This window comes from Wyeomyia smithii, chromosome 2 (assembly GCF_029784165.1).
Source record: "Wyeomyia smithii strain HCP4-BCI-WySm-NY-G18 chromosome 2, ASM2978416v1, whole genome shotgun sequence".
Lineage (NCBI taxonomy): Eukaryota > Metazoa > Arthropoda > Insecta > Diptera > Culicidae > Wyeomyia > Wyeomyia smithii.
In genome coordinates, this window is record NC_073695.1 from 73,277,279 (window position 1) to 73,299,268 (window position 21,990).

At 37.3% G+C, this 21,990-nt stretch overlaps 1 protein-coding gene across 1 annotated transcript in view; it reads left to right on the top strand.

Moving 5' to 3' along the window:
- Positions 1–21,990, top strand: part of LOC129719681 (uncharacterized) — a 113,209-nt gene that overhangs the window by 80,837 nt on the left and 10,382 nt on the right. The window contains exons 3-6 of the mRNA XM_055671072.1: positions 10,207–11,515; positions 12,038–12,765; positions 13,512–13,948; positions 14,003–14,221. Of these exons, the coding sequence (XP_055527047.1) occupies positions 10,207–11,515; positions 12,038–12,765; positions 13,512–13,948; positions 14,003–14,221 (2,693 nt within the window). The remainder of the gene's footprint in view (positions 1–10,206; positions 11,516–12,037; positions 12,766–13,511; positions 13,949–14,002; positions 14,222–21,990) is intronic.

Genomic DNA, 21,990 nt, shown 5'->3' on the forward strand with positions numbered 1-21,990 from the left:
TTCGGAACCAGAATTACGCCCAGATGACAGAACTTGATTTCACAGGCAATTTTAAAGTTCAAAATGACGACTTTTGGTTTCTGAAAAACAGCCCAAAGTGACCAAATACCACCCAATATGAGTATCTCCGGAGCCAGAATGTTGCAAGAACACCACTATGGGTTGTAGAATGGCAACTTGTGGTTTCTGGAAAACAGCCAAAAATGGCCGATTTCCGTCTAACATGAGTATCTCCTGATCTAAAATGATACACAGCAGCTGTAATCGACCACAGACCCCATTTTGGATTGTAGGTTGGCGACTTCCGGTTCCTGGGAAACAGCTGAAAATTATCGAATAACACCCAATATGGGTGTTTCTTCAACCAGAATGACGCTCAGAGGCTAGAAATTATCTTAAATACCATTTTGAAATCCAAGATGGCGACTTCCGGTTTGTGAAAAACCGCCTTAAATAACCAAATACCATCCAATATGAGTATTTATGAAACTAGAATGATGCAATGAGCTAACAATTGACCTCAGGCACCATTTTGAATTGCTGAATGGCAACTTTTAGTAAACAGTCGAAAATGACCGAATAATACTCAATATGAATATTTCTGTAATCGAGATGATGCATAGAAACCAAACATTGAATTTAAAGACGACCACTTTTAGTTTCTGGAAAACAACCAGATAACTAAATACTTCCCAAAATGGGTATTTCCGGTGTCAGATTGATGCTAGAGAATCTGCTGAAAATGACCGAATACCACCCAATATGAATATATTCAGAATTAAGGCGATGTACAGAAGCCAAAAGTCAGGATATTGTCATTTCGATAAACCCAATCATTTCAAACGATTTGTTATTTGACTTTGATCTTATCCTATGGCCGATTCGTCGTGCATTTGCAGACTTTTAACACATCGCAAGGAATCAATAAATTTGGAACGTTCAAATAGTACGATACCACATTTAAATTATGTTGAGGCCTCATATATCGATCAAAGCAGGTATAGTTTTAAATAGTCTTTGAATTTCTTCTCTTTCCATAACTTTTGAGCCACATATCAAATCGTTATGAAGTTTGTTATTTGTAAGTTCGAGAGATGATTCGTTCGTATGACACTAGTTATGTTCTTTGTAATCTTTGAGATAATAGACTTCCGTTGTTTTATTAACAATTTAATACATAACGGTTGCTTAAGTTTGATCATAATCAAATGAAATGGGAACGTATAGGGCAGCCAAACTTTGAAACCACGTGTTCAATCATAATTCATCAGTTAACCCTTAGCCTGCTCATCTCATTCTAATATCGATAATATTGATCAAATCGGTTGTGTAGTTTCTGAGATAATGAAGTTTCGTGATTTTCACTTTTCGACACATTACAGACAAGTTACAGTCCGATTTTAGTTAAATTCAATAGGATGTTATGAGGCAGCTAGATCTCTCATTTGACTTTAATTTAGTGAAAATCGGTGCAGCCATCTCTGAGAAAAGTGAGTGAGTCCAAGTAGTCTTCGGAATATGTTCCTTTTCATAGCTGGATTTCACATTTTTAAACATAACAGGCAAAGTAATAATCCGATTGCAAAACAAATCAATAGGGCCTTATGAGGCAACTAAACCTTCCATTTGACACTGATGAAAATCGGTTCAGCCATCTCTGAGAAACATGAGTGAGATTAAACAGTCTTCAGAACACGTTTACTTTCATAACTTTTGAACCACAAGTTCAATCTTCATAAAATTCAAAAGTTAAGGGTTTTTTAGGTAGCCCGTTCATTTGAAATCAATTTTGTTCATATCGGTTGTGTAGTTTTCGAGATAATGATGTTTCGTGATTTTTACATTTTGATACATAACCTCTAAAATAAAAATCCGATTTCAATAAAATTTAATAGGGTCTTATGGGACAACAAGACCATTCATTTGCAATTAATTTCATGAAAATCGGTTCAGCCATCTCTGAGAAAAGTGAGTGAGAATAAAAATCTGCACATACACACACACACACATACACACACACACACACACACACACACACACACACACACACACATACAGGAAATGCTCAGCTCGTCGAGCTGAGTCGAGTGATATATGCCATTCGGCCCTTTGGAGCACTTTTATACTTTCGGTTTTGCAAGTGATTGCTATACCTTTCTAGGAGAAAGGCAAAAAAATTGTTATTGTAATTGAAGTTTTCTATTTCAATTCGCTTTTTCTATCTTTTTCTGTCAAATAAATGTTGTTTGAACAATGACTTGAAATTTTTTCGACAATAATGTAATCTTTATGTAAATTTTTTGGATCAAACAATTCCGAACAGGTTTTGTCTTTTATAGAAAACGTATCGCAAATAAAAATATTTCAGAAATCACGTATTTTATGTTGGATTCATATGATTCAGTAAACAAAAACGATATGTTTTTATGATATATAATTTTTATTCATAGCCTACACTGTGTATTTGAAGCAAAATTAATCGAAAATCAAAAATTTTAAAATTTAAAAATGACCACGATTAGAAGCTAGTTAGGAAGTTAGCAGAACTCGTGTGTGTTTTTTAACAAATCTCTTAAAATTAAATCGCTTCTGCAAATACTAAAATTTGACTCTCAGGATCGTTTCAGACAAAATTTATTATCAAACTTAAAAAAAATTCACTTCATTTTTATAAAGAAAGCGTTATTCTCCAAAAAGCAATATGCAATGAAGCAAACCACGCTAAATAATCTGAAAATAACCAAAAATTTAATCAAACCTTATTTCTTTGAATTAATATTTGCACACATATTAACCTGGAGAATTTCTCAGACTAAAGAGTAGTTTATTCAAAAAGTGTATGCATTTCGGCATGAATTTTATTTAAAGCATTGTGTACAAAATAACAAAATATCTCCCAGATGGTCTCGAGGTATGATGTTGGCCCAGCAAGCCAATCGTCGTAGGTTCGAGTTTGTTAGTGTCAGTGGGATCGTAGCGCTCGCCCCGCAATTGCATCAATGCATCAATGCATCAAAAATGCATCAATGAAATGGTTTGGATGAAGAAATGTGAGAGAAATTCTTACTTAAACGATAGGTTTTAATAATTTTAACTTGTTCGAGAATAAATTCGTATCATAAGACTGCAAAAATATATCAAATTTTAAATTATAATGAAACCTTCAGCGAAAGGTCCAGGATGGAGAAACAAAAAAATCTGATGGTTGAGTTTTGAAAAAAAAAAAAACAATGTCAACATGTTTGAAAATATTTGTATTCCAAGAATTTCAAACATTACAGATAGTCGTTTTAAATCAAAAAGCTCATAATAGTTAATTCCGTAAACACACTGATTTTCAAATTATTTTGAAAGTTTAGAAAACTAGAAAATAAACTATAATTTGTTAATGACAACGAAATATTTTTATTTTTTTTTGTTTTTTTTTTGTGGTACCAAAATAGTATAAATGATTTTTCTGTCGAAACTTGACATTATTCCAGAACTTTTGGTGGAAAGACTTATGTACCTTCAGTAGTCTTGTAATTCCTAAATGATGCCTGTCGCTTCAATATCCTAGATAGAAAATCCTCGGAATATTAACAATGTCACTGCAAAGCACTCGTTCAAAAGAGGAAGCAATTCATTCATAAGAACTTAATACAGCCATTAAATATATAAAGGGCCCTTTCCGATAAGCTCCAATAGTTTAATCTAAAAGTGGTATGACATCCTGAAGAGGCTTACATTGATTCGGGGCCCGCTGCGAAAGATCGAATCACTGGTTGCGGTGTAAAATGTATCCAACAGGAGAAAAACTTTCTGAAAGCATCCGTTTTGACGTAGAATTACGTTTTACGGCAACGGCTTACAGAGAGTGTAAATTGAGAGTGACACGAAAATTATCCAATATACGCAGATTTCGACCGTTCAGAGCTGAAAACGAGTCTACATACCGTCTAATATGAGAATTTTCGAATCTAGATGATACTCAGGGATCAGACATCAACTCTAGATGAAAACAGCCTAAAATGACCAAACTACATAACATGAGTATTTCCTTGATCGTTACTATACACAGAGGCCAAATATCGACCTTAGGTGCCATATTGAAATCCAAGATAGCGACAAAATGGCCGAAAATCATCCGAAATTAAACACAACCATTGAAAAATGAAAGAAATAGTTGCCAATCGAGTGTGTTTTTCAACCTATTGTGAAAAATACATTGAAATGAGACAGGCTCTTGTAATTCTATGTTAATTCGCAATCGTGATTTTTGAGATATTTTAAAATTACCTGTTAGATTTTTTATTATTTATAATTAATTCATAAGCAAGAAATTATTCTAAATTTCCCAATCCAAAATTTTTCACTTGAAGTTTTGAAATAATGTAAATTTCAACTAAAAAAATAATTTCATGAGAAAATCTGTATTACCATAAAATTTGATGTCTGTTTTCCAACTTTCTGAACTTTAATTCAAACCAGCTTCAAAACCGATGCATGGAATGCATGTATGTAGTTATAAAAAGGTCTTGATTTGAAATGACTCTCTGACTTATACAAATATTTTTCAAAAAGTTTGTATTAAATTTCTTTTTCAAACACTCAACCCTGAACAAAAAATCTATTTCTCGTATACTTACTCTGGACATTTACCCAAAAGGGTTTTTTTATAAGTTTTACTTTCTTTTGAAAAAAATAAGAAAAAAACAATTATTATTCTTTTTTTTTTGTAAATTGAAATTTAGTGATTTTTTTCCAAAAAAATTGTTGTTGTCCAAAAAGAAATCTTTTTTGCTGTCTTAACAATAAAACCTATGTTCAATACGCCCTTTTAGAAAATAACTCTAGAGTCTGAAAAATTCCTCCTTCCACAAAAAACGCGCAGTTCATAAGTCAAATACGTGTTAAAAGTTTCAGTCAAATAAAAAATCATCGATATTGGACGAAAAGTCATTTGGCATGGTTTTGTTCAAAATTAGAAAAAAAAACATTGAATTATGCAAATTTTTTTACGTAGGACTACGTCTTTGTTTTCTATGTTAGATAACATTTTGTAAAATTGAAAATGAAACTGACAAATGTTGCGTCAGATTTTGAACGATCATAGCAAGCGAACGACTCAATGCATCTTAGTCATTTATGTGTCGTAGAAAGAAAAAATGTGTGACAATTGTTTGAGATAATGTTCAGCATTGTTGCTGTACTGCTTAATGGTGAAAATAGGTGAAAAGTTCCAAGGTCAAGCTTTCCCATACATTTCTCTCGCTATTGCCTTGCTTCCCGAGCAAGGATAACAATAACATGGACGGAATAAATTCCACTACCTACATATTCTGACTCGACAAAGTGGTTTGTTTCGTTTCTCTTTCTCGAGACTGCGTGGCCACGCCTTCAACGCAATTTTTCGTCACACGGTAGCGAGTAGAGTATGGCTGTTAGAGGTAGGCGGCATTAGGAAACGAGAGCTGCGTACAAGTCAACTTTCAGGCACTGCGGAACACCTTACCTTTATTTTGCATATGTTAGCAACAGGTACCATCGTATGCTGCAGGATATTTTGCTATCGGAGCGCAGAGCGGAGAGCAAATTTATTATGTGTGGCCAAGCAAAATATTCGATGCTACCGGTAGTGCGATCCTCAGCGTTCGGTAGCACACATTTCTATTTGAAAATGATGGAATCAGTTCTTTTCAGGACTATGAATGCTTGAAGATAAGACACAACTACTACTACTGTGAAATGTCCATGTATTTCTCAATAATTATTTTTACAATAATGACCAGGGCACCAAAGATAACCGGTAGTGTTGCCTATGTACAGTTTATCGTAGCAAAATATAACCCTCATTTTAAAAAATTTCACTGCTAAATTGGGTGATTTTCCGGTTCAATTGTTACTTTGTACCCATTCGAACTCCGTTACCAGTCCAATATCGATATTAATCTAGAACCAGGGTAATTTTCGCATCAGAAAAGCACAAATTTTCTTCTGGTGATCATGACAATAATTCAGTAGTATTGAAGGTGTTTTATTTCGTTTGTCTTTCCCGAAACTGCGTCGCTCCACCTCCATTGCAAAAATCTATGCTCAACTCGATACAAAAGACTGCGTGTAGAAAATTTAACTTCATTCTTGTTCTTAACACGATAGCAAGTGGAGCCCTTATACCTGTGTTAGATACACGATTTGTCCTATGTCACCATTTTATACAACCCCTACGGCTGTATGCCTTGTAGTAATTTTCATTTGATTCACCGTTTCGTGAGTGATATTAATCGATTTTGGATCAGCTTTTTAAGGTCCATCGATTAATATTTTTTAAATTATTAAAACGGCCACCAAAACTAAAATCGAAACAGACTTTTTCTTTCCTATAAACAATTCAGCGCAAAAGAGGTTAACTATTTTTCTATGAAATACATTTATACGCCGTAGTACACTTTGTTGAAAAGATCGATTTAAAGGTAAGACTACCTTGGATGAATCACTCTCACACCCTTCGAGAATTGCTTATTCTTTTGATATACTATGCTTCGTATCAACTGTTAGTTTACTCAGAGGAATTTCTTTCGGCTTCGCTGTCTTTTAAATGTGAAAAGAAAACGATTTTTTTTTTCTTACACCGACGTTTCGAATATCTTATATTCATTATCAAGGGTCTACAAACGAATAAAGACCATGCAAATTGTAACAATAAGTAACTTTCGATATACATCCCCTCCCCTAAACTTACGTAACGCTGAACAACCTAACCCGTTGCCGCATTTGCAATTTTGAGCCAACATCACGATTTCGTAGCTGTCTCAAATACTCCCCCTCATGCGTTACGTAATTCGTGTACGACGCCTAATATATCGTTACCGAGAGGACCATTTTTCAGAGCCACATCTTCGACTAGTGCATTTATTGTCAAAACAATAATAGGATAAGTTAACCTATAGTGGTCCTATAGTGACCCACCCGCCAGAAAACTCGAAAGATTTTCGGTAAACTTCCATCGGAAAAATCTTATCCAGCCAATCTGCATTAGAATCACGATAAACATTTATTCCGATTGAGGTTAAGAGACATTGTGTTAAACTGACTATAGGAACGATAGGCTGGATAAGATTACCCCTTCTTTTCTATAGTAACCAGACATCAGACGTCATTAATCTATTGTGGACCACCTGTCAAATTAACTCAATTTCTTTTAATATAAATAGGAATTCATAAATGTTAGTGATGCAGATTGGTTTGATAAGATATTTCGCGATGAAATTTTCCTGAAAATCTTTCAGATTTTCGTACGAATTCACGCGAAAACTCGAGGGATATTCAGAAAATTTCCATCGGAAAATATGTTAACCAGCCAATCTGCATTAGAATCACGAAAATAAATTATTATTTCGGATTTCTGTTGGGAGACTAACAATTGAGTTAATCTGATAAGTTGTCTAATATAGGTTAATTTACTTTATAAATATGTCTAGTGATTCTGATGCAGATTAGCTACAAAAGATAATTTCCGATGAAAGTATTCTGCAAGTTCCTCGAGTTTTGTCGTAAACTCAGTTAATCTGTAGTTTTACCCGAAATCAGCGTAGGATCTCAAATTCAATTCATTGTGCTCAGTTTAATTTAATTTATTTATAAATATTTCTCGTGGGTTTTCTGAAAATCCCTCAACTTTTCGAGTTGAACTGGCGGGTGGTCTATGGAAAGGGGTTCACTATAGGTTATTTTACAAGCAACAGGCGCATAGAGTGAAGGCGAAAACAGAGTGAGTATGAGAGATATTACCAAGTGAGAGACACGTTTTAGGAGAAAGAAAATGTAGACAACACATTGTGCTGCTCTTTGTGACAAATTGTGTGGTAACAAAGTGCTTCAGTTTGATAAGTTCGCGTTGCGAATGAGAAACAAGTTGCAAACACAAGGAACCAATGAATTGATTTGTCGAAATTTTTCTGCCGAAAGATGGTGTTGAGAATAGTAAGTCCTTCCCACAATCCAACGCACAAAGAGAGGCACAATGAGTGGTGTCGTGCACTCCAACAAATGTGGTATTTTTTCGGTGCGAGTAAAATGCAAGAGAGCAAATGGGGAGAATAGAAAACAAAAATATTAATATCGGGAGCTGCACTCACTGTTTGCTGGTCGATCTGATTTGTGCAAATTTGTGTGGTTCTGTCTTGTCTTATGACTAATTAGTTTTCTCAGTGTAGTTACACCGTCCCGGACTACACTTTGCAGCTTAAAAAAACACTTTTAGGGTGGTTTGGTATGCGTAATGATATGGATAGCTGTCAATTTGCTTTGTTTTGGTCTTTATCGCCATCGTCTTTTTGTTTCGTTACAATTTCATATTTTCATCTCGCAAATGTGCTGAAAAAAAATTACCTCACACTTCACCACGTAGAACGAGAACTAAAACAAACCAGTTTTGACATATACATGTGAATGTGTTGGTAACTCCCAAAAGTACACTCTGTTTCTTTCAGGCGTAGTCCGGGACAAAAAAACAATGTAGCTTTACCGTTAGATGTCAAATTCGTCCTAACGGTATTCGGAATTCGGAAAAGGACCGTTTTAGCAATGTTTTTTATCGTTTTGACACTGTATATTTAGTTTGTAAACGCAGTGAACTTGTAAACTTTTCCTTTTCCACAAATTAATTTAATTTTTATTTAAAAAATATATTATTGGTATGAAACTAATCATAAAAATAAGGCCGTTACAAATTTTATTTTCATTTTATGTCACCCGCAGGGTGAGTAATTATCCCAATTTATCGATCTGAAAATGATAGTTAACGCGATAGCAAAACCGTTGAAGATTTTTTAGCCTGAGAATTGTAATAAATTTTGTGACTTATTTAATTTTTAGAGTGTATTGCTAATCGTTTTGTTCATAATTATTGTTTTGCCAATAAAAATTTTATAATATAAGAAAAAAATTTATATTATATTTTTTATTCAATCTAGATCGATTATTTTTACAAATTTGCGCAAATTGTTGAGAACCTTTAACCTTCAATTTAAAAATCAAATTTGATTTTTTGATGCACGATGTTTCAGCTATGATTTTTCGAAGCAGCTGATGTTCCAGAATGAAAACTTAATTCCTCTTGCTGATTATTATTTGACAGAAGTTGTAAGAGAATACACTATCAAAACTACAAACAATACTACAACAAATCTGCTGTGATATTACCTAATATTTTTATGCGTTTCTGTGTGTTTAAAATTGGTCTTCAACTTATCACAGATAAGTCGAACGTACTCGACGTGAAGGTTTCAATAATTTAGAATATTTTTTTTTTATGTTTTACAGCTCATTACATAGCCCTGAGGCTTCTGGCCTATGGGCATCATCCCGGTACCAAAAAACACATTTTGGGATATATTTGGCTATTTTAGGTTGATTTACTTTATCGGAAGTCGCCATCTTAAGTTTTAAAATGATTGTCGACTTATGAAATGATCGAATAGTTGTTGATCTGAAGGTGTTTTGCAGATTTCTCAAGTCATCATCTTGGATTTAAAATGACGTCTGGCGTTGTTTCGTGGCCTCTGGGCATCGTTCTGGTTCTGAAAAATGAATGATATTCGGCCATTTCCAGAGACCGGAATTTGTCATCATGAACTTCAAAAAAGCCTTCGGAGTCGATTTCTTGACCTCTGAGCGTTATCCAGCAAAAATACGTATATCGAGAATGTATTTAGTCATTTTAGGCCGGGTCGCAAAACCAGAAGTTGATATCCTGATCCTTGGATTTCAAAATGACTGCCGACTTCTTAACAGCATCTTCATGCCGGAAATATTCCCCTCGAATTTCATTCGGTCCTTTAAACTTTTTTTTCGTAATCTTGAAGCCGCCATCTAAGATGTAAAAATGACATCTAGAGTTGTTTTTCGGCTTATAGGTATCATCCCGGTTCCGAGATATACATGATATTTAGCCATTTAAAGCTGTTTTCCAGAAATCATAAATCGCCATTTTGAACTTCAAAAAAGATGAAAACACTTTAAAAACAATGGGAATAATCTCAATGAGATACACTGTGTTAGTTATATAATACAATCAGAGTAAATTTATTACCAAATTCATTACACTTCTTACTCGATCATTACACTGTACCGTGCTACATTCCCACTTTTTTCATCTATCAATACCACAAAAAAATTGTTTAGGCACCCGCATTCTCCTGACGCTCAACTTTCTCTCTCTTCCAGGATCGAAAAGCAACTGCTCCGCTTAATCCCCCAGGAGACGTCCTACGAACCGCAGCGTGGCACCCTAGAGGAAACGCAACGCATTCTGCAGGAAATCGAAAAGATCAACATCGCAATGGGCTACAAAAAGAAACAGGACGTAGCCTTCCCGCGGACACAAGGCTTCAACGAGGGCTATTTCTACCCAAGACCGGTTTATCAGCCGCTTAATTTTCGCACTACCACCAGTCCGGCTCCACTGTTCAAGCAGTTTAATGTGCAGGAGCTGGGCAGCACGACGGATCCGTTCCAGACTCTGGTGTACTACTATCCGGCCCCCTATCTACGTCTTCCGATGCCTGATGGAGCCCGTGCTTTTCGGGTGTACTCCAAGACGAAGAAACCTAAGCAACTGCAACCGAAGATCTACGTGCTGCCGATAGCTGTTCGTTCTGCGGACGGACAGACAAATGAAATCCGGTATCTTCCTAGTACCGTGGACTTTAGAACATTGCGCTCGTTTAGTGGCAAGGGGAAAGCAATGCAAGAACAGGAGGTTCCAGTTGCACGAGGAATGAAAAAATCAAAAGGAGTGATGGATGAGGTTGCCGTAGCGGTCGAAGAAGAAAAACTCGAAGAGGATTTGCTAGAAGAAATGCTTGATGTTGTTGAATACGAACTAGGTGTGGATGAAGACGCCAAGAAAAAACGAAAGAAGGCTCCTCTGGTGCCAACTTTACCGAACGATAAGTTTTTAAACAGTAAACTGACTGACAGCGGCAGTGATGAGAAAGATGACGGAGATTCGGACTTTGACATGTTGATTCTGAACAAATCAGCCGGCGGTGGTACGGGAAGAAGCTTCAACATTTCGGCCACGTTTCAGAACTTTACCAATCGCTTCAGTATTTTGCCGTCGAGTACACCAACAACCACACTAACGTCTTCGGAGGAAAGCGACTTGAAGGAAGCTACCAACACCACGGAGGTTGAGGTAGAAGAAGAAAAGGGTCCTTTTGGGCTGTTTAACCGTCAGAGTGACCCGGCAGCAAACGGAGGGTTAGTCATTCAGCGATTGAGAGTACGCCATGGAGGGATTGCTATTGCGGGACCTGGTGGCGTAGCCACGGCCGGAAGTGGAGGAACGGCAATTGTCGGTCCCAATGGGACAGCCATCACGCATCCGAGAAGCCTGACTATAGCCGGCCCGGGAGCGAAAATATACGCCGTACCGGAAAGTGTCGACTTGGGCAAGACGATTAATGCTACCAGAAGGAGTTTACCGGCGGATGCCGTCCTGGTGGCTAGTGGGCCAGTTGTGTACTACAGGAATTAGACGAAACGGAGTGGGAGTTGATGTGTGACTGTTGTGGTGTACATATCTTTTGTATAAATTTCATACAAAAATACTTGCCATCGGTTGAGACAGAGACTTTTAATTAAATCTTAAAGTAGATCTTGAGTGCAGATGGTCTCAGAGCAAGACATTGATTTCACGACAAAATTTGCATTTCTATTGTAAGATTTTAGGTTAAGAAGCAAAAAATAAAACTAATGCTAAACTCTTTTACCACAAGCAGTTTTATTCGTAGCGTTTAGGTTGCATGTAGAATTAATTATGGATTAACTCCGTTACTAGCTCTAACTAATCTTACGAAAGTGAACAGTTTCCTCTCTTCATGTGTGATGTAGCTTAACATCTGGTGCTAAGACTTGGTAGTTAACAGCAAGCGTCTAGTGGCGAAAGGTGGTTACGGCAAAACCTAGCCCTGTAGTGCGTCTCCCGACACAGCACATTAATTGAATATTCTTTTCTTACCTCTTTCCTCCGGCAAGCTTTTTCCCCTTCCAGCCACAGCCGTTTCCTTCACCCTACCTCCTGGCACCGGGTACGAACGTGAACTTGAACTACCCACCACCAGCTCCTTTGGTTCCTTTCGGAGGAAGGTCTGGATTCTACGACGATGCCACCTTCCATCTGATTCCCGGTGCCTCATTCGCGCCACATCCGTTCAGTCGGATACCGAAAACATTGCCTGCGGGTGGTCCGTTACCGATGCAGTTCAACGGAGCAGCTGATCCGATCAAACTAACGGACAAACGGAACCAACCGATTACTCAAAATGGACAACAGCGACAACCGAAGCGAATCATAAATGCGCCATTTGTCCAAGCACTTCAGCAACCTAACAATAAGTTTAAAGTGCAGAAGTTCAAGCTAGTACAATCCAATAAAGCAGCAGTTGCCGAAAGTTCCAAACCCGAGAAAACCACGACGAAGGCTCAACCAGCGGTTACCGAAAAACTACAGAGCTTGAACCCAGATTTTCCTGTCTTTGCTACAGCCACCGGATCAACAGCTGCTGATAAGCCAGTTCCCAGAGTACCGATCGCGCCAGCCGTAGCCGAGTTCTACCCAGTCTACGGCGTACCAGTGACAGAGAATCGAGACGAAGCATCGCTCATATTGGAGCCAAGCTCCAAAGCCATTTCGGGAAATGGTGGAACCGCAATTTCAACGCCTGTTTCGCACGCCATTCTTAAGCACGGTAGTTCAACACGAATTCTTTTCCGCCCGCAGTCTGTAGCGATAGTTGGTGCTAATGGTCTAGCACACGCCCAAGCTGATTTAATTGTAGACTATGTAAAATAATCAAAAACCAAGTTCAATTGCGCAACAAAAAACAACAAAAAAGCACGCTTCCGAACGAATAAAATGCACCAGTAACTGGTTGTAAATAGTGTAAAACACGGTGGTTTTCTTAGCAATAATCCCGTCCCACATTCACCGGCACACGCACACGGACAGTCCCTCAAAATGTTTGCGTTGCATCCAACGGTTGACCCGCTTGTGTAAACGTGATCAACGCACAACTCCATTTTCTAGGCCTTCGCTTGATGTCTGTTGTACTACGAAATGATTGTAAATAGTTGAGCTTTTACATTACCATTCTACGCAAGCCGACAACAGGTAGAACGGCATACCGCACGCACCCACTGAGCCTTATTTGGATGCATGGCGCGTGCACCATTCCACCGTCACTTCACACTGTTTTCATGCACATTTCAATCTAGCAATAGTTCACATATTCACTCTATTCTGTCCTATCAGTCTATTCCTTTCATTACACTCTGTCTGATCAAAGCCCTCACAGCCGCTGTTAGAATTTGATACTGACAACCCCCTGCTTCAAATCCGAACAAGATGCCTCATTGTTTATTGCTTTGCCCGTTATCCTGGCGCGCGGCGTTGCAGCTGTTGACCAACAGAAGTTTGCCTAGAGAGGTGTTCAAATCTTCCCCCTACTATCCCGTCTCGTTCACAGAGCTTCGGCCGAGCATCGTACCACGTCGGACGTTCTGAAGTTGCCATTCTACGGTGGCGCTCGGGGTCAGATACTGGAGATTCGCAAGAACTCCGACGGAACGGTGGTGAGTAAGATCCTCCGGGGCGATGACGAGGATATGGAGCTGAAGGTGCACCAGATCGTGGATGAGTTGAAACAGAACGAAGATATTCTGGCGGAAGACGATGATATCCAGGCGGCCGATCAGTCGTTCGGTGATTATTTGCTGAACATTCAGAAGGCGGCGGCTTCGCTGGTGACACTTCAGGAACAGGTGAAAAAAACTGGCAAATTGTCGAGCGACCAGAAGAAGGTCTACGCTGATAATCTGGAAAAGCTGGGTGTGGCAGCCCAGAAGTTGGCTCATATTCAGCAGCAGGATGATGACCATGACGCGATCAAGTTTTTATTCGATTGTAAGTACTGAAAGGAAGAAAAATCAACATATATTAATTTTTCTTGTTTTTTAGCTCAATTCGACCAAACAGACCAGAAGAAGAAGAACACCCATAAGATCACAAACTTCCCCGGATACAAGGGTAAAGAGGAAGAGCAAAGTCATAAAAAGAAAGAGGAAGAGGATAATGTTGGCGAAGAGGATGGAAATTCCAACTCGCAGAACGATAGCGATAGTGTTCAGGTGCACTCTCCCGAGAAGGAAGCTTCCATTGCGGAGGCTAAACCCGTAGGTAAGTGGAAAAGTTTTGCTATTATTTTATTAAATGTTATACTGCAATAAGAAGAATTTGAAATTTATGAGCGCGGGGATATGATGATCCTCTATTTTATAATGAGGATGGGTCTATGAAAGTTACCAAAAATATTCCTGTCTGTAAAAAAATACTTGGGACATCACCAAACTCAGACTTTTTTCTTTGATAAAATACAGCAATCGTTGAGCTATTGAGTGTTAAAGATGAATAAAGTTGACAGATTCAGAGCTTGAGAAATCCATATTTAATTCTCGGAACACGCCGGAACTGGAGCTAAATGTTTATTCTTTATTTTCAATTTGAAGCTGAATTGAATCCAGTCCAAAGCTAAGTTCGGCTAAAATTTACCGTTTTACAGAATGGACTTGTGTAATTTTATGTCAAATTTTGCCATTTATTCGTTGAAAAAAAAAGAATCTTTATCTTTTGAAAACAAAACTAAGCAAATCTGTGGAGATTTGACCTCTCAGTTACTGGACACAGATAATCATTAAAAATTTCGTCTTCTCGAAAAAAGTCCCCATGCAAAATTTTGGCTCGATCGGATTTCGGGATGGGGAAAGCGGTGGAAACTTTACCTTTTAAAAAATGCACTGATAGTAGTTTATGAAATTTGAAGCGCTTTTTTCAAGCCAAATGTCTCAGAAATGTGCCCTCTCAGCTGGTCTCGAGGTACGGTGCTAGCCTAACAAACCAGTCGTCGTAGGTTCGAGTCTCGACTCGGGAGAGATTGTTAGTGTCAATAGGATCGTAGTGTTAGCCCCGCAATTGTCCTGTACACTTTACAGTTGGCTGCGAAGTCTGTGTATAATAAAACAGCAGGTCGAGTTCCGAATCGGAATGTAGCACCAAGGCTTTGCTTTTTTATTGGAAAAATATTTTTTCCTTCAAAAAAATTATTTTCATAAACAACAACTTAGGATGCATCTGCTGTGAAAATATCATCAAATTCGATGCAATTTTTTTAAAAATACACCAAAGTCGCTTTTTACGCGGGGGATACGTGCCGCGTAAAAAAACCACGTGAATTCCGGAATCCGCGTAAAAAGAAACCTGCGTTAACTCTGTATTCCAAGTGAAGGAAAACCGAAATCCGCGCAAAAAAATACCGCGTAAAAAAAAACCGCGTAAATTCCGGAATCCGCGTAAAAACAACGCGCGTAAATTCCGGAAGCCGCATAAAAAAAAACCCGCGTAAAGAGCGACCTTAGTGTATGTCTATTTGAAAAGAATATTGACCTAAATTTCAAATGACAATAACAACTTCAGAACTTACTCAAATTCTATAAAAATTGGAAAATCAACTTCCCGAGTAAAACTCTTGAAATTTTTAATATTTATTTGAAAAAATTAGACATTGCGATTTTTAGTGATCCGTTACACGAATTCTGACCCATATGTGTAGTATCTGCCAGGGATGTTACGGATGTGATTTTTCAGACAGCTGCAGATGCGGATGCGGATGTCAATTTTAATGCGAATGTTCCACTTTCGCGGATGCTATAGCGGATATCCGTAGCATCCCTTGTGTTATATTTTGCTTTTTTCACATAACCATGCCCCTCCTCAGTGCAAAAGTTATTTGGGCGAGCAGTGAATACACCAAGGAAAATTTTTCTGCAATATTTTATGAAGCTTTTTTTTTAATATCCGCTTGATATGATGCGGATGCGGATATGTGATTACGGATGCAGATGTTGATGCGGATGTCAATTTTCATGCGGATGTTCCGCATTTGCGGATGCGGATGCGGGTATCCGTTACATCTCTATTATCTGCATTTATTCCGGCGAAGAAATATCGGGAAAATAAACTATTTCAGACTGTGCAACGGAAGGTTGCATCGCATGTCTGTCTGTCTGTGGGAATAGAATTTTGTGACTGGCTCTAGGAAATAGGATACGGTACGATTAAGCTGGAGTTTAACAAAGGGACTTTTTTCGAGGAGACGTTTTTTTTGAGACCGATTTATTTGGTTTCTTATATCAGCTTTATGTCAGGAAAACGAACACAATTTTTGAAAATATTCGATATATGGTAAGGAACGGCTTAAGCACTAGCGCCTATTTTATTAAGTCTGTCTAATGTCCACGGTCCATACAATTTTTTTAGAATGTATATGGGTAGTTGTCTACGGAGGAGGAGGGGGGGGGGTCAAAATCGTTAAAAATCTGTCCACGTGGTATGTGGATGGCCCCTTAAACAAACTTAATGTCCTTTTAGTTGTTAATGATTCAATGATGTTTTTAAACGACTCATGAGACTCGGATTCATGAGAATGAACCGATCAGTTAATATTTTCATTAATCTAGTCAGTACTCAAGTTATCAGTATTGATTGCGTGTAGTAGTTTAGAGCTGCCAAAAAAATTGAAAAAACACTAGAGCATGATTTGCGTTATGTCTAACACGCAATCATTGTACTGGTTCCAAACTACATCAAAAAATGCTCTAAAAACGCACAACTTTTTACTGGTTTCACACCATTCAACTTTTGCGTGTAAGAAAACGGGTCTTAAACTTTTGAATTTTAATCAATATCGACGGTTTCAATAACGAGAACAAAAACTCTGATTAACTAGCTGCCTAAATACCGTTCAACACATGAAAATTTTTGAAAAAAACTTCAATTGAAAAATATCAGCTTATATTTAACCATTCAGGCGCCATTCGACTGCTGAAAAAATCCTCTGCAAAACAGATGCGATCTGCTTGAAATAGATTCGGGCTGATTAAAAAAGAGTCCCTCCACTGGGAACAATAATTGACTACCTTTAAAGAGGGCTAAATCAGTTTCACAATCTGAAAACCAGTGCTGACAGAAAAAAAGTTAGTAAACAAATTGGTATACTTATGTTTTTATTCCACGCAGGAGGCTCCATATGCTGCTTAAAAAAAGGTCCCTATCCTCTATACTCACTTTTGAATAATGGAAGACCGACCAATTTACTGGATTGAAAAGGACTACATTCTTCTTATCTGAGTCATGGTTTAAGCCAAGTGCACTCGCCTCGATAGCGGAGACGGTCAAAAACTGACATGTCACTGGTGAACCCAGCTTATCAGACCATAGACATATCGGACATCCTGCCTGACAAATATTTGAACACTAGCTGAACTGGACATTGCAGTAAGTGACAGCACAGCACAGTGGGGCGACTTCATACAAAGGCTGACCAAGCAAAAACAGTGTCGATAAATGCGACAAAAACTTATTTACATAATTTTGGGGCGCTGGACACGAATATGGTATCCAGTTTTTATTTGGGGCCATCCATTAAGCACGTAATTCAATTTTAAATATTTTTTGGCACTTTTTCTCTTACGTTCTTGCCTTTCTCCTAGAAAGGTATAGCAATCACTGGAAAAACCGAAGGTATAAAAGTGGTCCCAATGGCCAAATGTCATATACCACTCGACTTCTTTCGACGAACTGAGCATTTTCTGTATGTATGTATGCATGTATATATGTGTGTGTGTGTGTGTGTGTGTGTGTGTGTGTGTGTGTGTGTGTGTGTGTGTATGTGCAACTTTTTTTTCTCACTCACTTTTCTCAAAGATGACTGGACCGATTTTCATAAAATTAATTGCAAATGAAAGGTCTAGTTGCGCCATAGGTTGCTAATGAATTTCATTGTAATCGGATTTTTAGTTTAGAGGTTATGTATCAAAATGTAAAAACCACGAAACATCAATATCTCAGAAACCACACAACCGATTTCAATAAAACTGGTTTCAAAGAATTGGGCTGTTCCCAGAACCCTTAACTTTTGAAATTTCGTTATGATTGAACATGTGCTTAAAAAGTTATGTAAAGAAAAGTTATCCTGAGAATGTTTAAACTCACTCATTTTTCTCAGTGATCGCTGAGCCGATTTTCACAAAATTAGTGTCAAATGAAAGGTCTAGTTGCCCCATAGGTTGCTATTGAATTTCATTGCAATCGGATTGCAACTGTGTCCGTTGTTCATAAAAATGTGAAATCACATAATGAAAGTAAACATATTGACTTTCTCCTAACGATCACTGGCTAATTAAAAGGTAGAAAAATGTTTGAAATGGCCGAATGTCATATACTACTCAACTCAGTTCGACGAATCGAGCATTTTCTGCATATATGCATGTACAGGTGTATATGTTTGTGGGTGGGTGTGTACGTGTGTATGTGCACCTTTTTTTCGCACTCACTTTGCTCAGAGATGGTCTGACCGATTCTTTCTATCTTGGTGTCAAATGAAGGGTCTATTTGCCGCTTAGGTTGCTATTGAATTTAATTGTAATCAAACTTTTAGTTTTGGCACTGCGTCAGAATGTGAAAAACGCTCTTATATCTCAGAAGCTATGAACATAGTTGAATTCAAATAAATGGGCTTTCAAACCCTTAAACAATGAATTTCATAATGTTTAAACATGTGGTTTGAAAGTTATAGAAAGAAACGAAACCCACAGACTGTTTAAAACTATAGCTACGATCAAAATATGTGGCCTCAACATAATTTAAATTTGATATTGTACTATTTCAATGTTTGCGGCTTTGCTCGGGATTGAAGTTGAAATTAAAAGTCATTTCTATCATTTCACTTTTTGCCTTTCTCCTAGAAAGGTATAGCAATCACTGCAAAAACTAAGGTATAAAAGTGCTCAAAAGGGCCGAATGTCGTATACCACTCGACTCAGTCCGACGAGCTGAGCATTTTCTGCATGTGTGTGTGTAACGCTCTCCCAATCTCACTTAATTTTCTCAGAAATCAATTGCATATGAAAGGTCTAGTTTCCCTATAAGACCCTATTGAATTTTATTGTAATCTGATTTCTATTTTAGAGGTTATATATCAAAATGTAAAAATCACGAAACATCAATATCTCAGAAACTACTCAACCGATTTGAACAAAACTGGTTTCAAATGAACGGGCTACCTAAAAACCCTCAACTTTTGAATTTTATGAAGATGGTTCAGAAGTTACAGAAAGAAACGTGTTCTAGAGACTGTTTGATCTAACTCATGTTTCTCAGAGATGGCTGGACCGATTTTCATAAAATCAGTGTCATATGGAAAGTCTTGTTGCCGCATGAGACCCCAATGATTTTTTTTTGCGAACGGATTATTACTTTGCCTGTTATGTTTAAAAATGTGGAATCCAGCTATGAAAAGAAACATATTCTGATGACTACTTGGGCTCACTCACTTTTCTCAGAGATGGTTGACCCGATTTCCACAGAATTAGTATCAAATGAAAGGTCTAGCTGCCTCATAAGACCCTATTGAATTTTGCTGTAATCGGAATGTAACTTCGTCTGTAATGTATCGAAATGTGAAAATCACGAAACTTCGTTATCTTAGAAACTACCCAACAGATTTGAACAATATTGATATCGAATGAACGGGCTAGTTAAGGGTTAACTGATGAATTATGATTGAACACGTGGTTTCAAAATTTGACCCCCCTATACGTTCCCTTTTCAATTGATTGTAATCAAACTTAAGCAACCGTTATGTTTTAATTTGTAAAACAACGAAAGTCTATTAGCTCAAGTATTACACGACTTATTTGAACTAGTGTCATACAAACGAGTCATCTCTCAAACTTACAAATAACAAACTTCATAAAAATTTGATATACTGTTCAAAAGTTTTGTTAAGAAAAGAAATTCAAAGACTATTCAGCACTATAGCTGCTCTGAACAATATATATGGCCGCAACATGATTTAAATGTGGTATCGTACTATTTGAACGTTCCCGGTATCGCTCGTGATTAAATTGTTCGAAATTAAGAGTCATTTCTTATATTTCGCTATTTTTGAAGCACTATCATTACGTCAAATTTCAAATTTCATACTTTAATTACAACATCAATATTTTAGAACCCAAAGAGTGAATATACCTTTTTGGATTTAAGCATTCATGTAAATTTATTTTTACAAATAATAAGTTTGAATGGGAAAGGCTGAGTCTGACCGCTAGGTGGATTAATTTAGGTTTTTTTTTTAAAAATTATATGATCTTTGACCACAAGTACTGCCCCCGGGCGTCCTCCCCCATTAAAAAAAAAATACGTAATTTATGGACGACCCTAACAAATTTTGCCTTAATATATATTTATATATATATTTTAATTAATTGAAACAACATAAGAAATACAAACAAATTACAAATTGAAAAAAAATCATCACCATCATCATCTTCCCCTGTGATTGCTGAAATCTCCTGTTGAACTGTTTCCAGGTAATTAGAAATTATTATAATTATCAGCAAGAAAAATTTCTCTCGCTGCTATTTTCATTTCTTCTAGTGATTTTCGATGTATCATTATTTCATATACATGTTGTCTTTCTAATCCGGTTTTTATGGTAAAAATAAGACATCCAAATACATGTGTAAAACCATGAACTGATAACTTACTATTGAATTAGGTGGTGCCGCTGAAGTTGAAAACTCCATTATAAAATTTACCGAATCTCTGAATTCGAAAACCAAGACACTGGAATCACACAACGTTCTAAATGAACTCGAAAAAATGCGGAAGGCGATGAATGTTCTTTGTTTTTTTCTCATACAGCAAACTGCGTGCTTTACTTTTGTATGCAAACGAGTGCGAAGCAAAAGCAATCTGCAAACGGGCTATTGTTTGCCGGAGTTTGATGGTATGAATATGCTGCTAAGATTTGACACTTCAATCAAATGGCTGAATGTTTTCAATATTGTTTTGAATATGCAGAAACTTATGAACTAGTTTGACATAATTAAGATTTCATAAATATTTGTTTACTGTTTTCTTTTATTTGTAACTTTTATTTGTAAAAATTGATTTACATGAACGCTTCAATCCAATAAAGGTATATTCACTCTTAAAAAGTATTGATGTTGTAATCTATACATATAAAAATGCAAGCCGGTCTGTCTGTCTATCTGTCTGTCTGTCTGATCAATATAGGCTCGAAAACTACCGAAACGATCGACGTGAAAATTTGTATGTAGGGGTTTTTGGTGCCGATAAAGGTTCCTATGATAGTTTGAGACCCCTCCCTTTTCTGGAAGGGAGGGGTCCCATACAAATGAAACATAAATTTCTGCACAACTCAAGAACAAACCAAGCAAATGAAACCGAATTTGGCATGTAGATGTTTTAGGGGTAAAAAATATGTCCATAATGTGACACCCCTACTTCTTTTGGAAGGGAGAGATGCCATACAAAGAAACACAAATTTCTGCACATCTCGAGAGCTAACTAACTAAATGGAACCACATTTGGCAGGTGAATGTTTTCGTGGTAAAAAATATGTTCCATAATCGACCTCAGGCAACATTTTTGATTGTAAAATGGCAACTTCCGGTTTCTGGAAATCAGCCTGAAATGGACGATTCCCATTAAATATGAGTATCTCCGGAGCCAGAAAGATGCACAGAAGCTAAATATAAAAAAAACAGACACAATCTTGAATTTTAAGACGGTGACCTCCGGTGTCTGGCAAACAGCCGGAAATGACCAAATACCATTCAATATGAATGTTTTCGGAACCAGAATTACGCCCAGATGACAGAAATTGATTTCACAGGCAATTTTAAAGTTTAAAATGACGACTTTCGGTTTCTGAAAAACAGCCCAAAGTGACCAAATACCTCCCAATATGAGTAGCTCCGAAGCCAGAATGTTGCAAGAACACCACTATGAATTGTAGGATGGCAACTTCTGGTTTCTGGGAAACAGCCAAAAATGGCCTATTTCCGTCTGAAATGAGTCTCTCC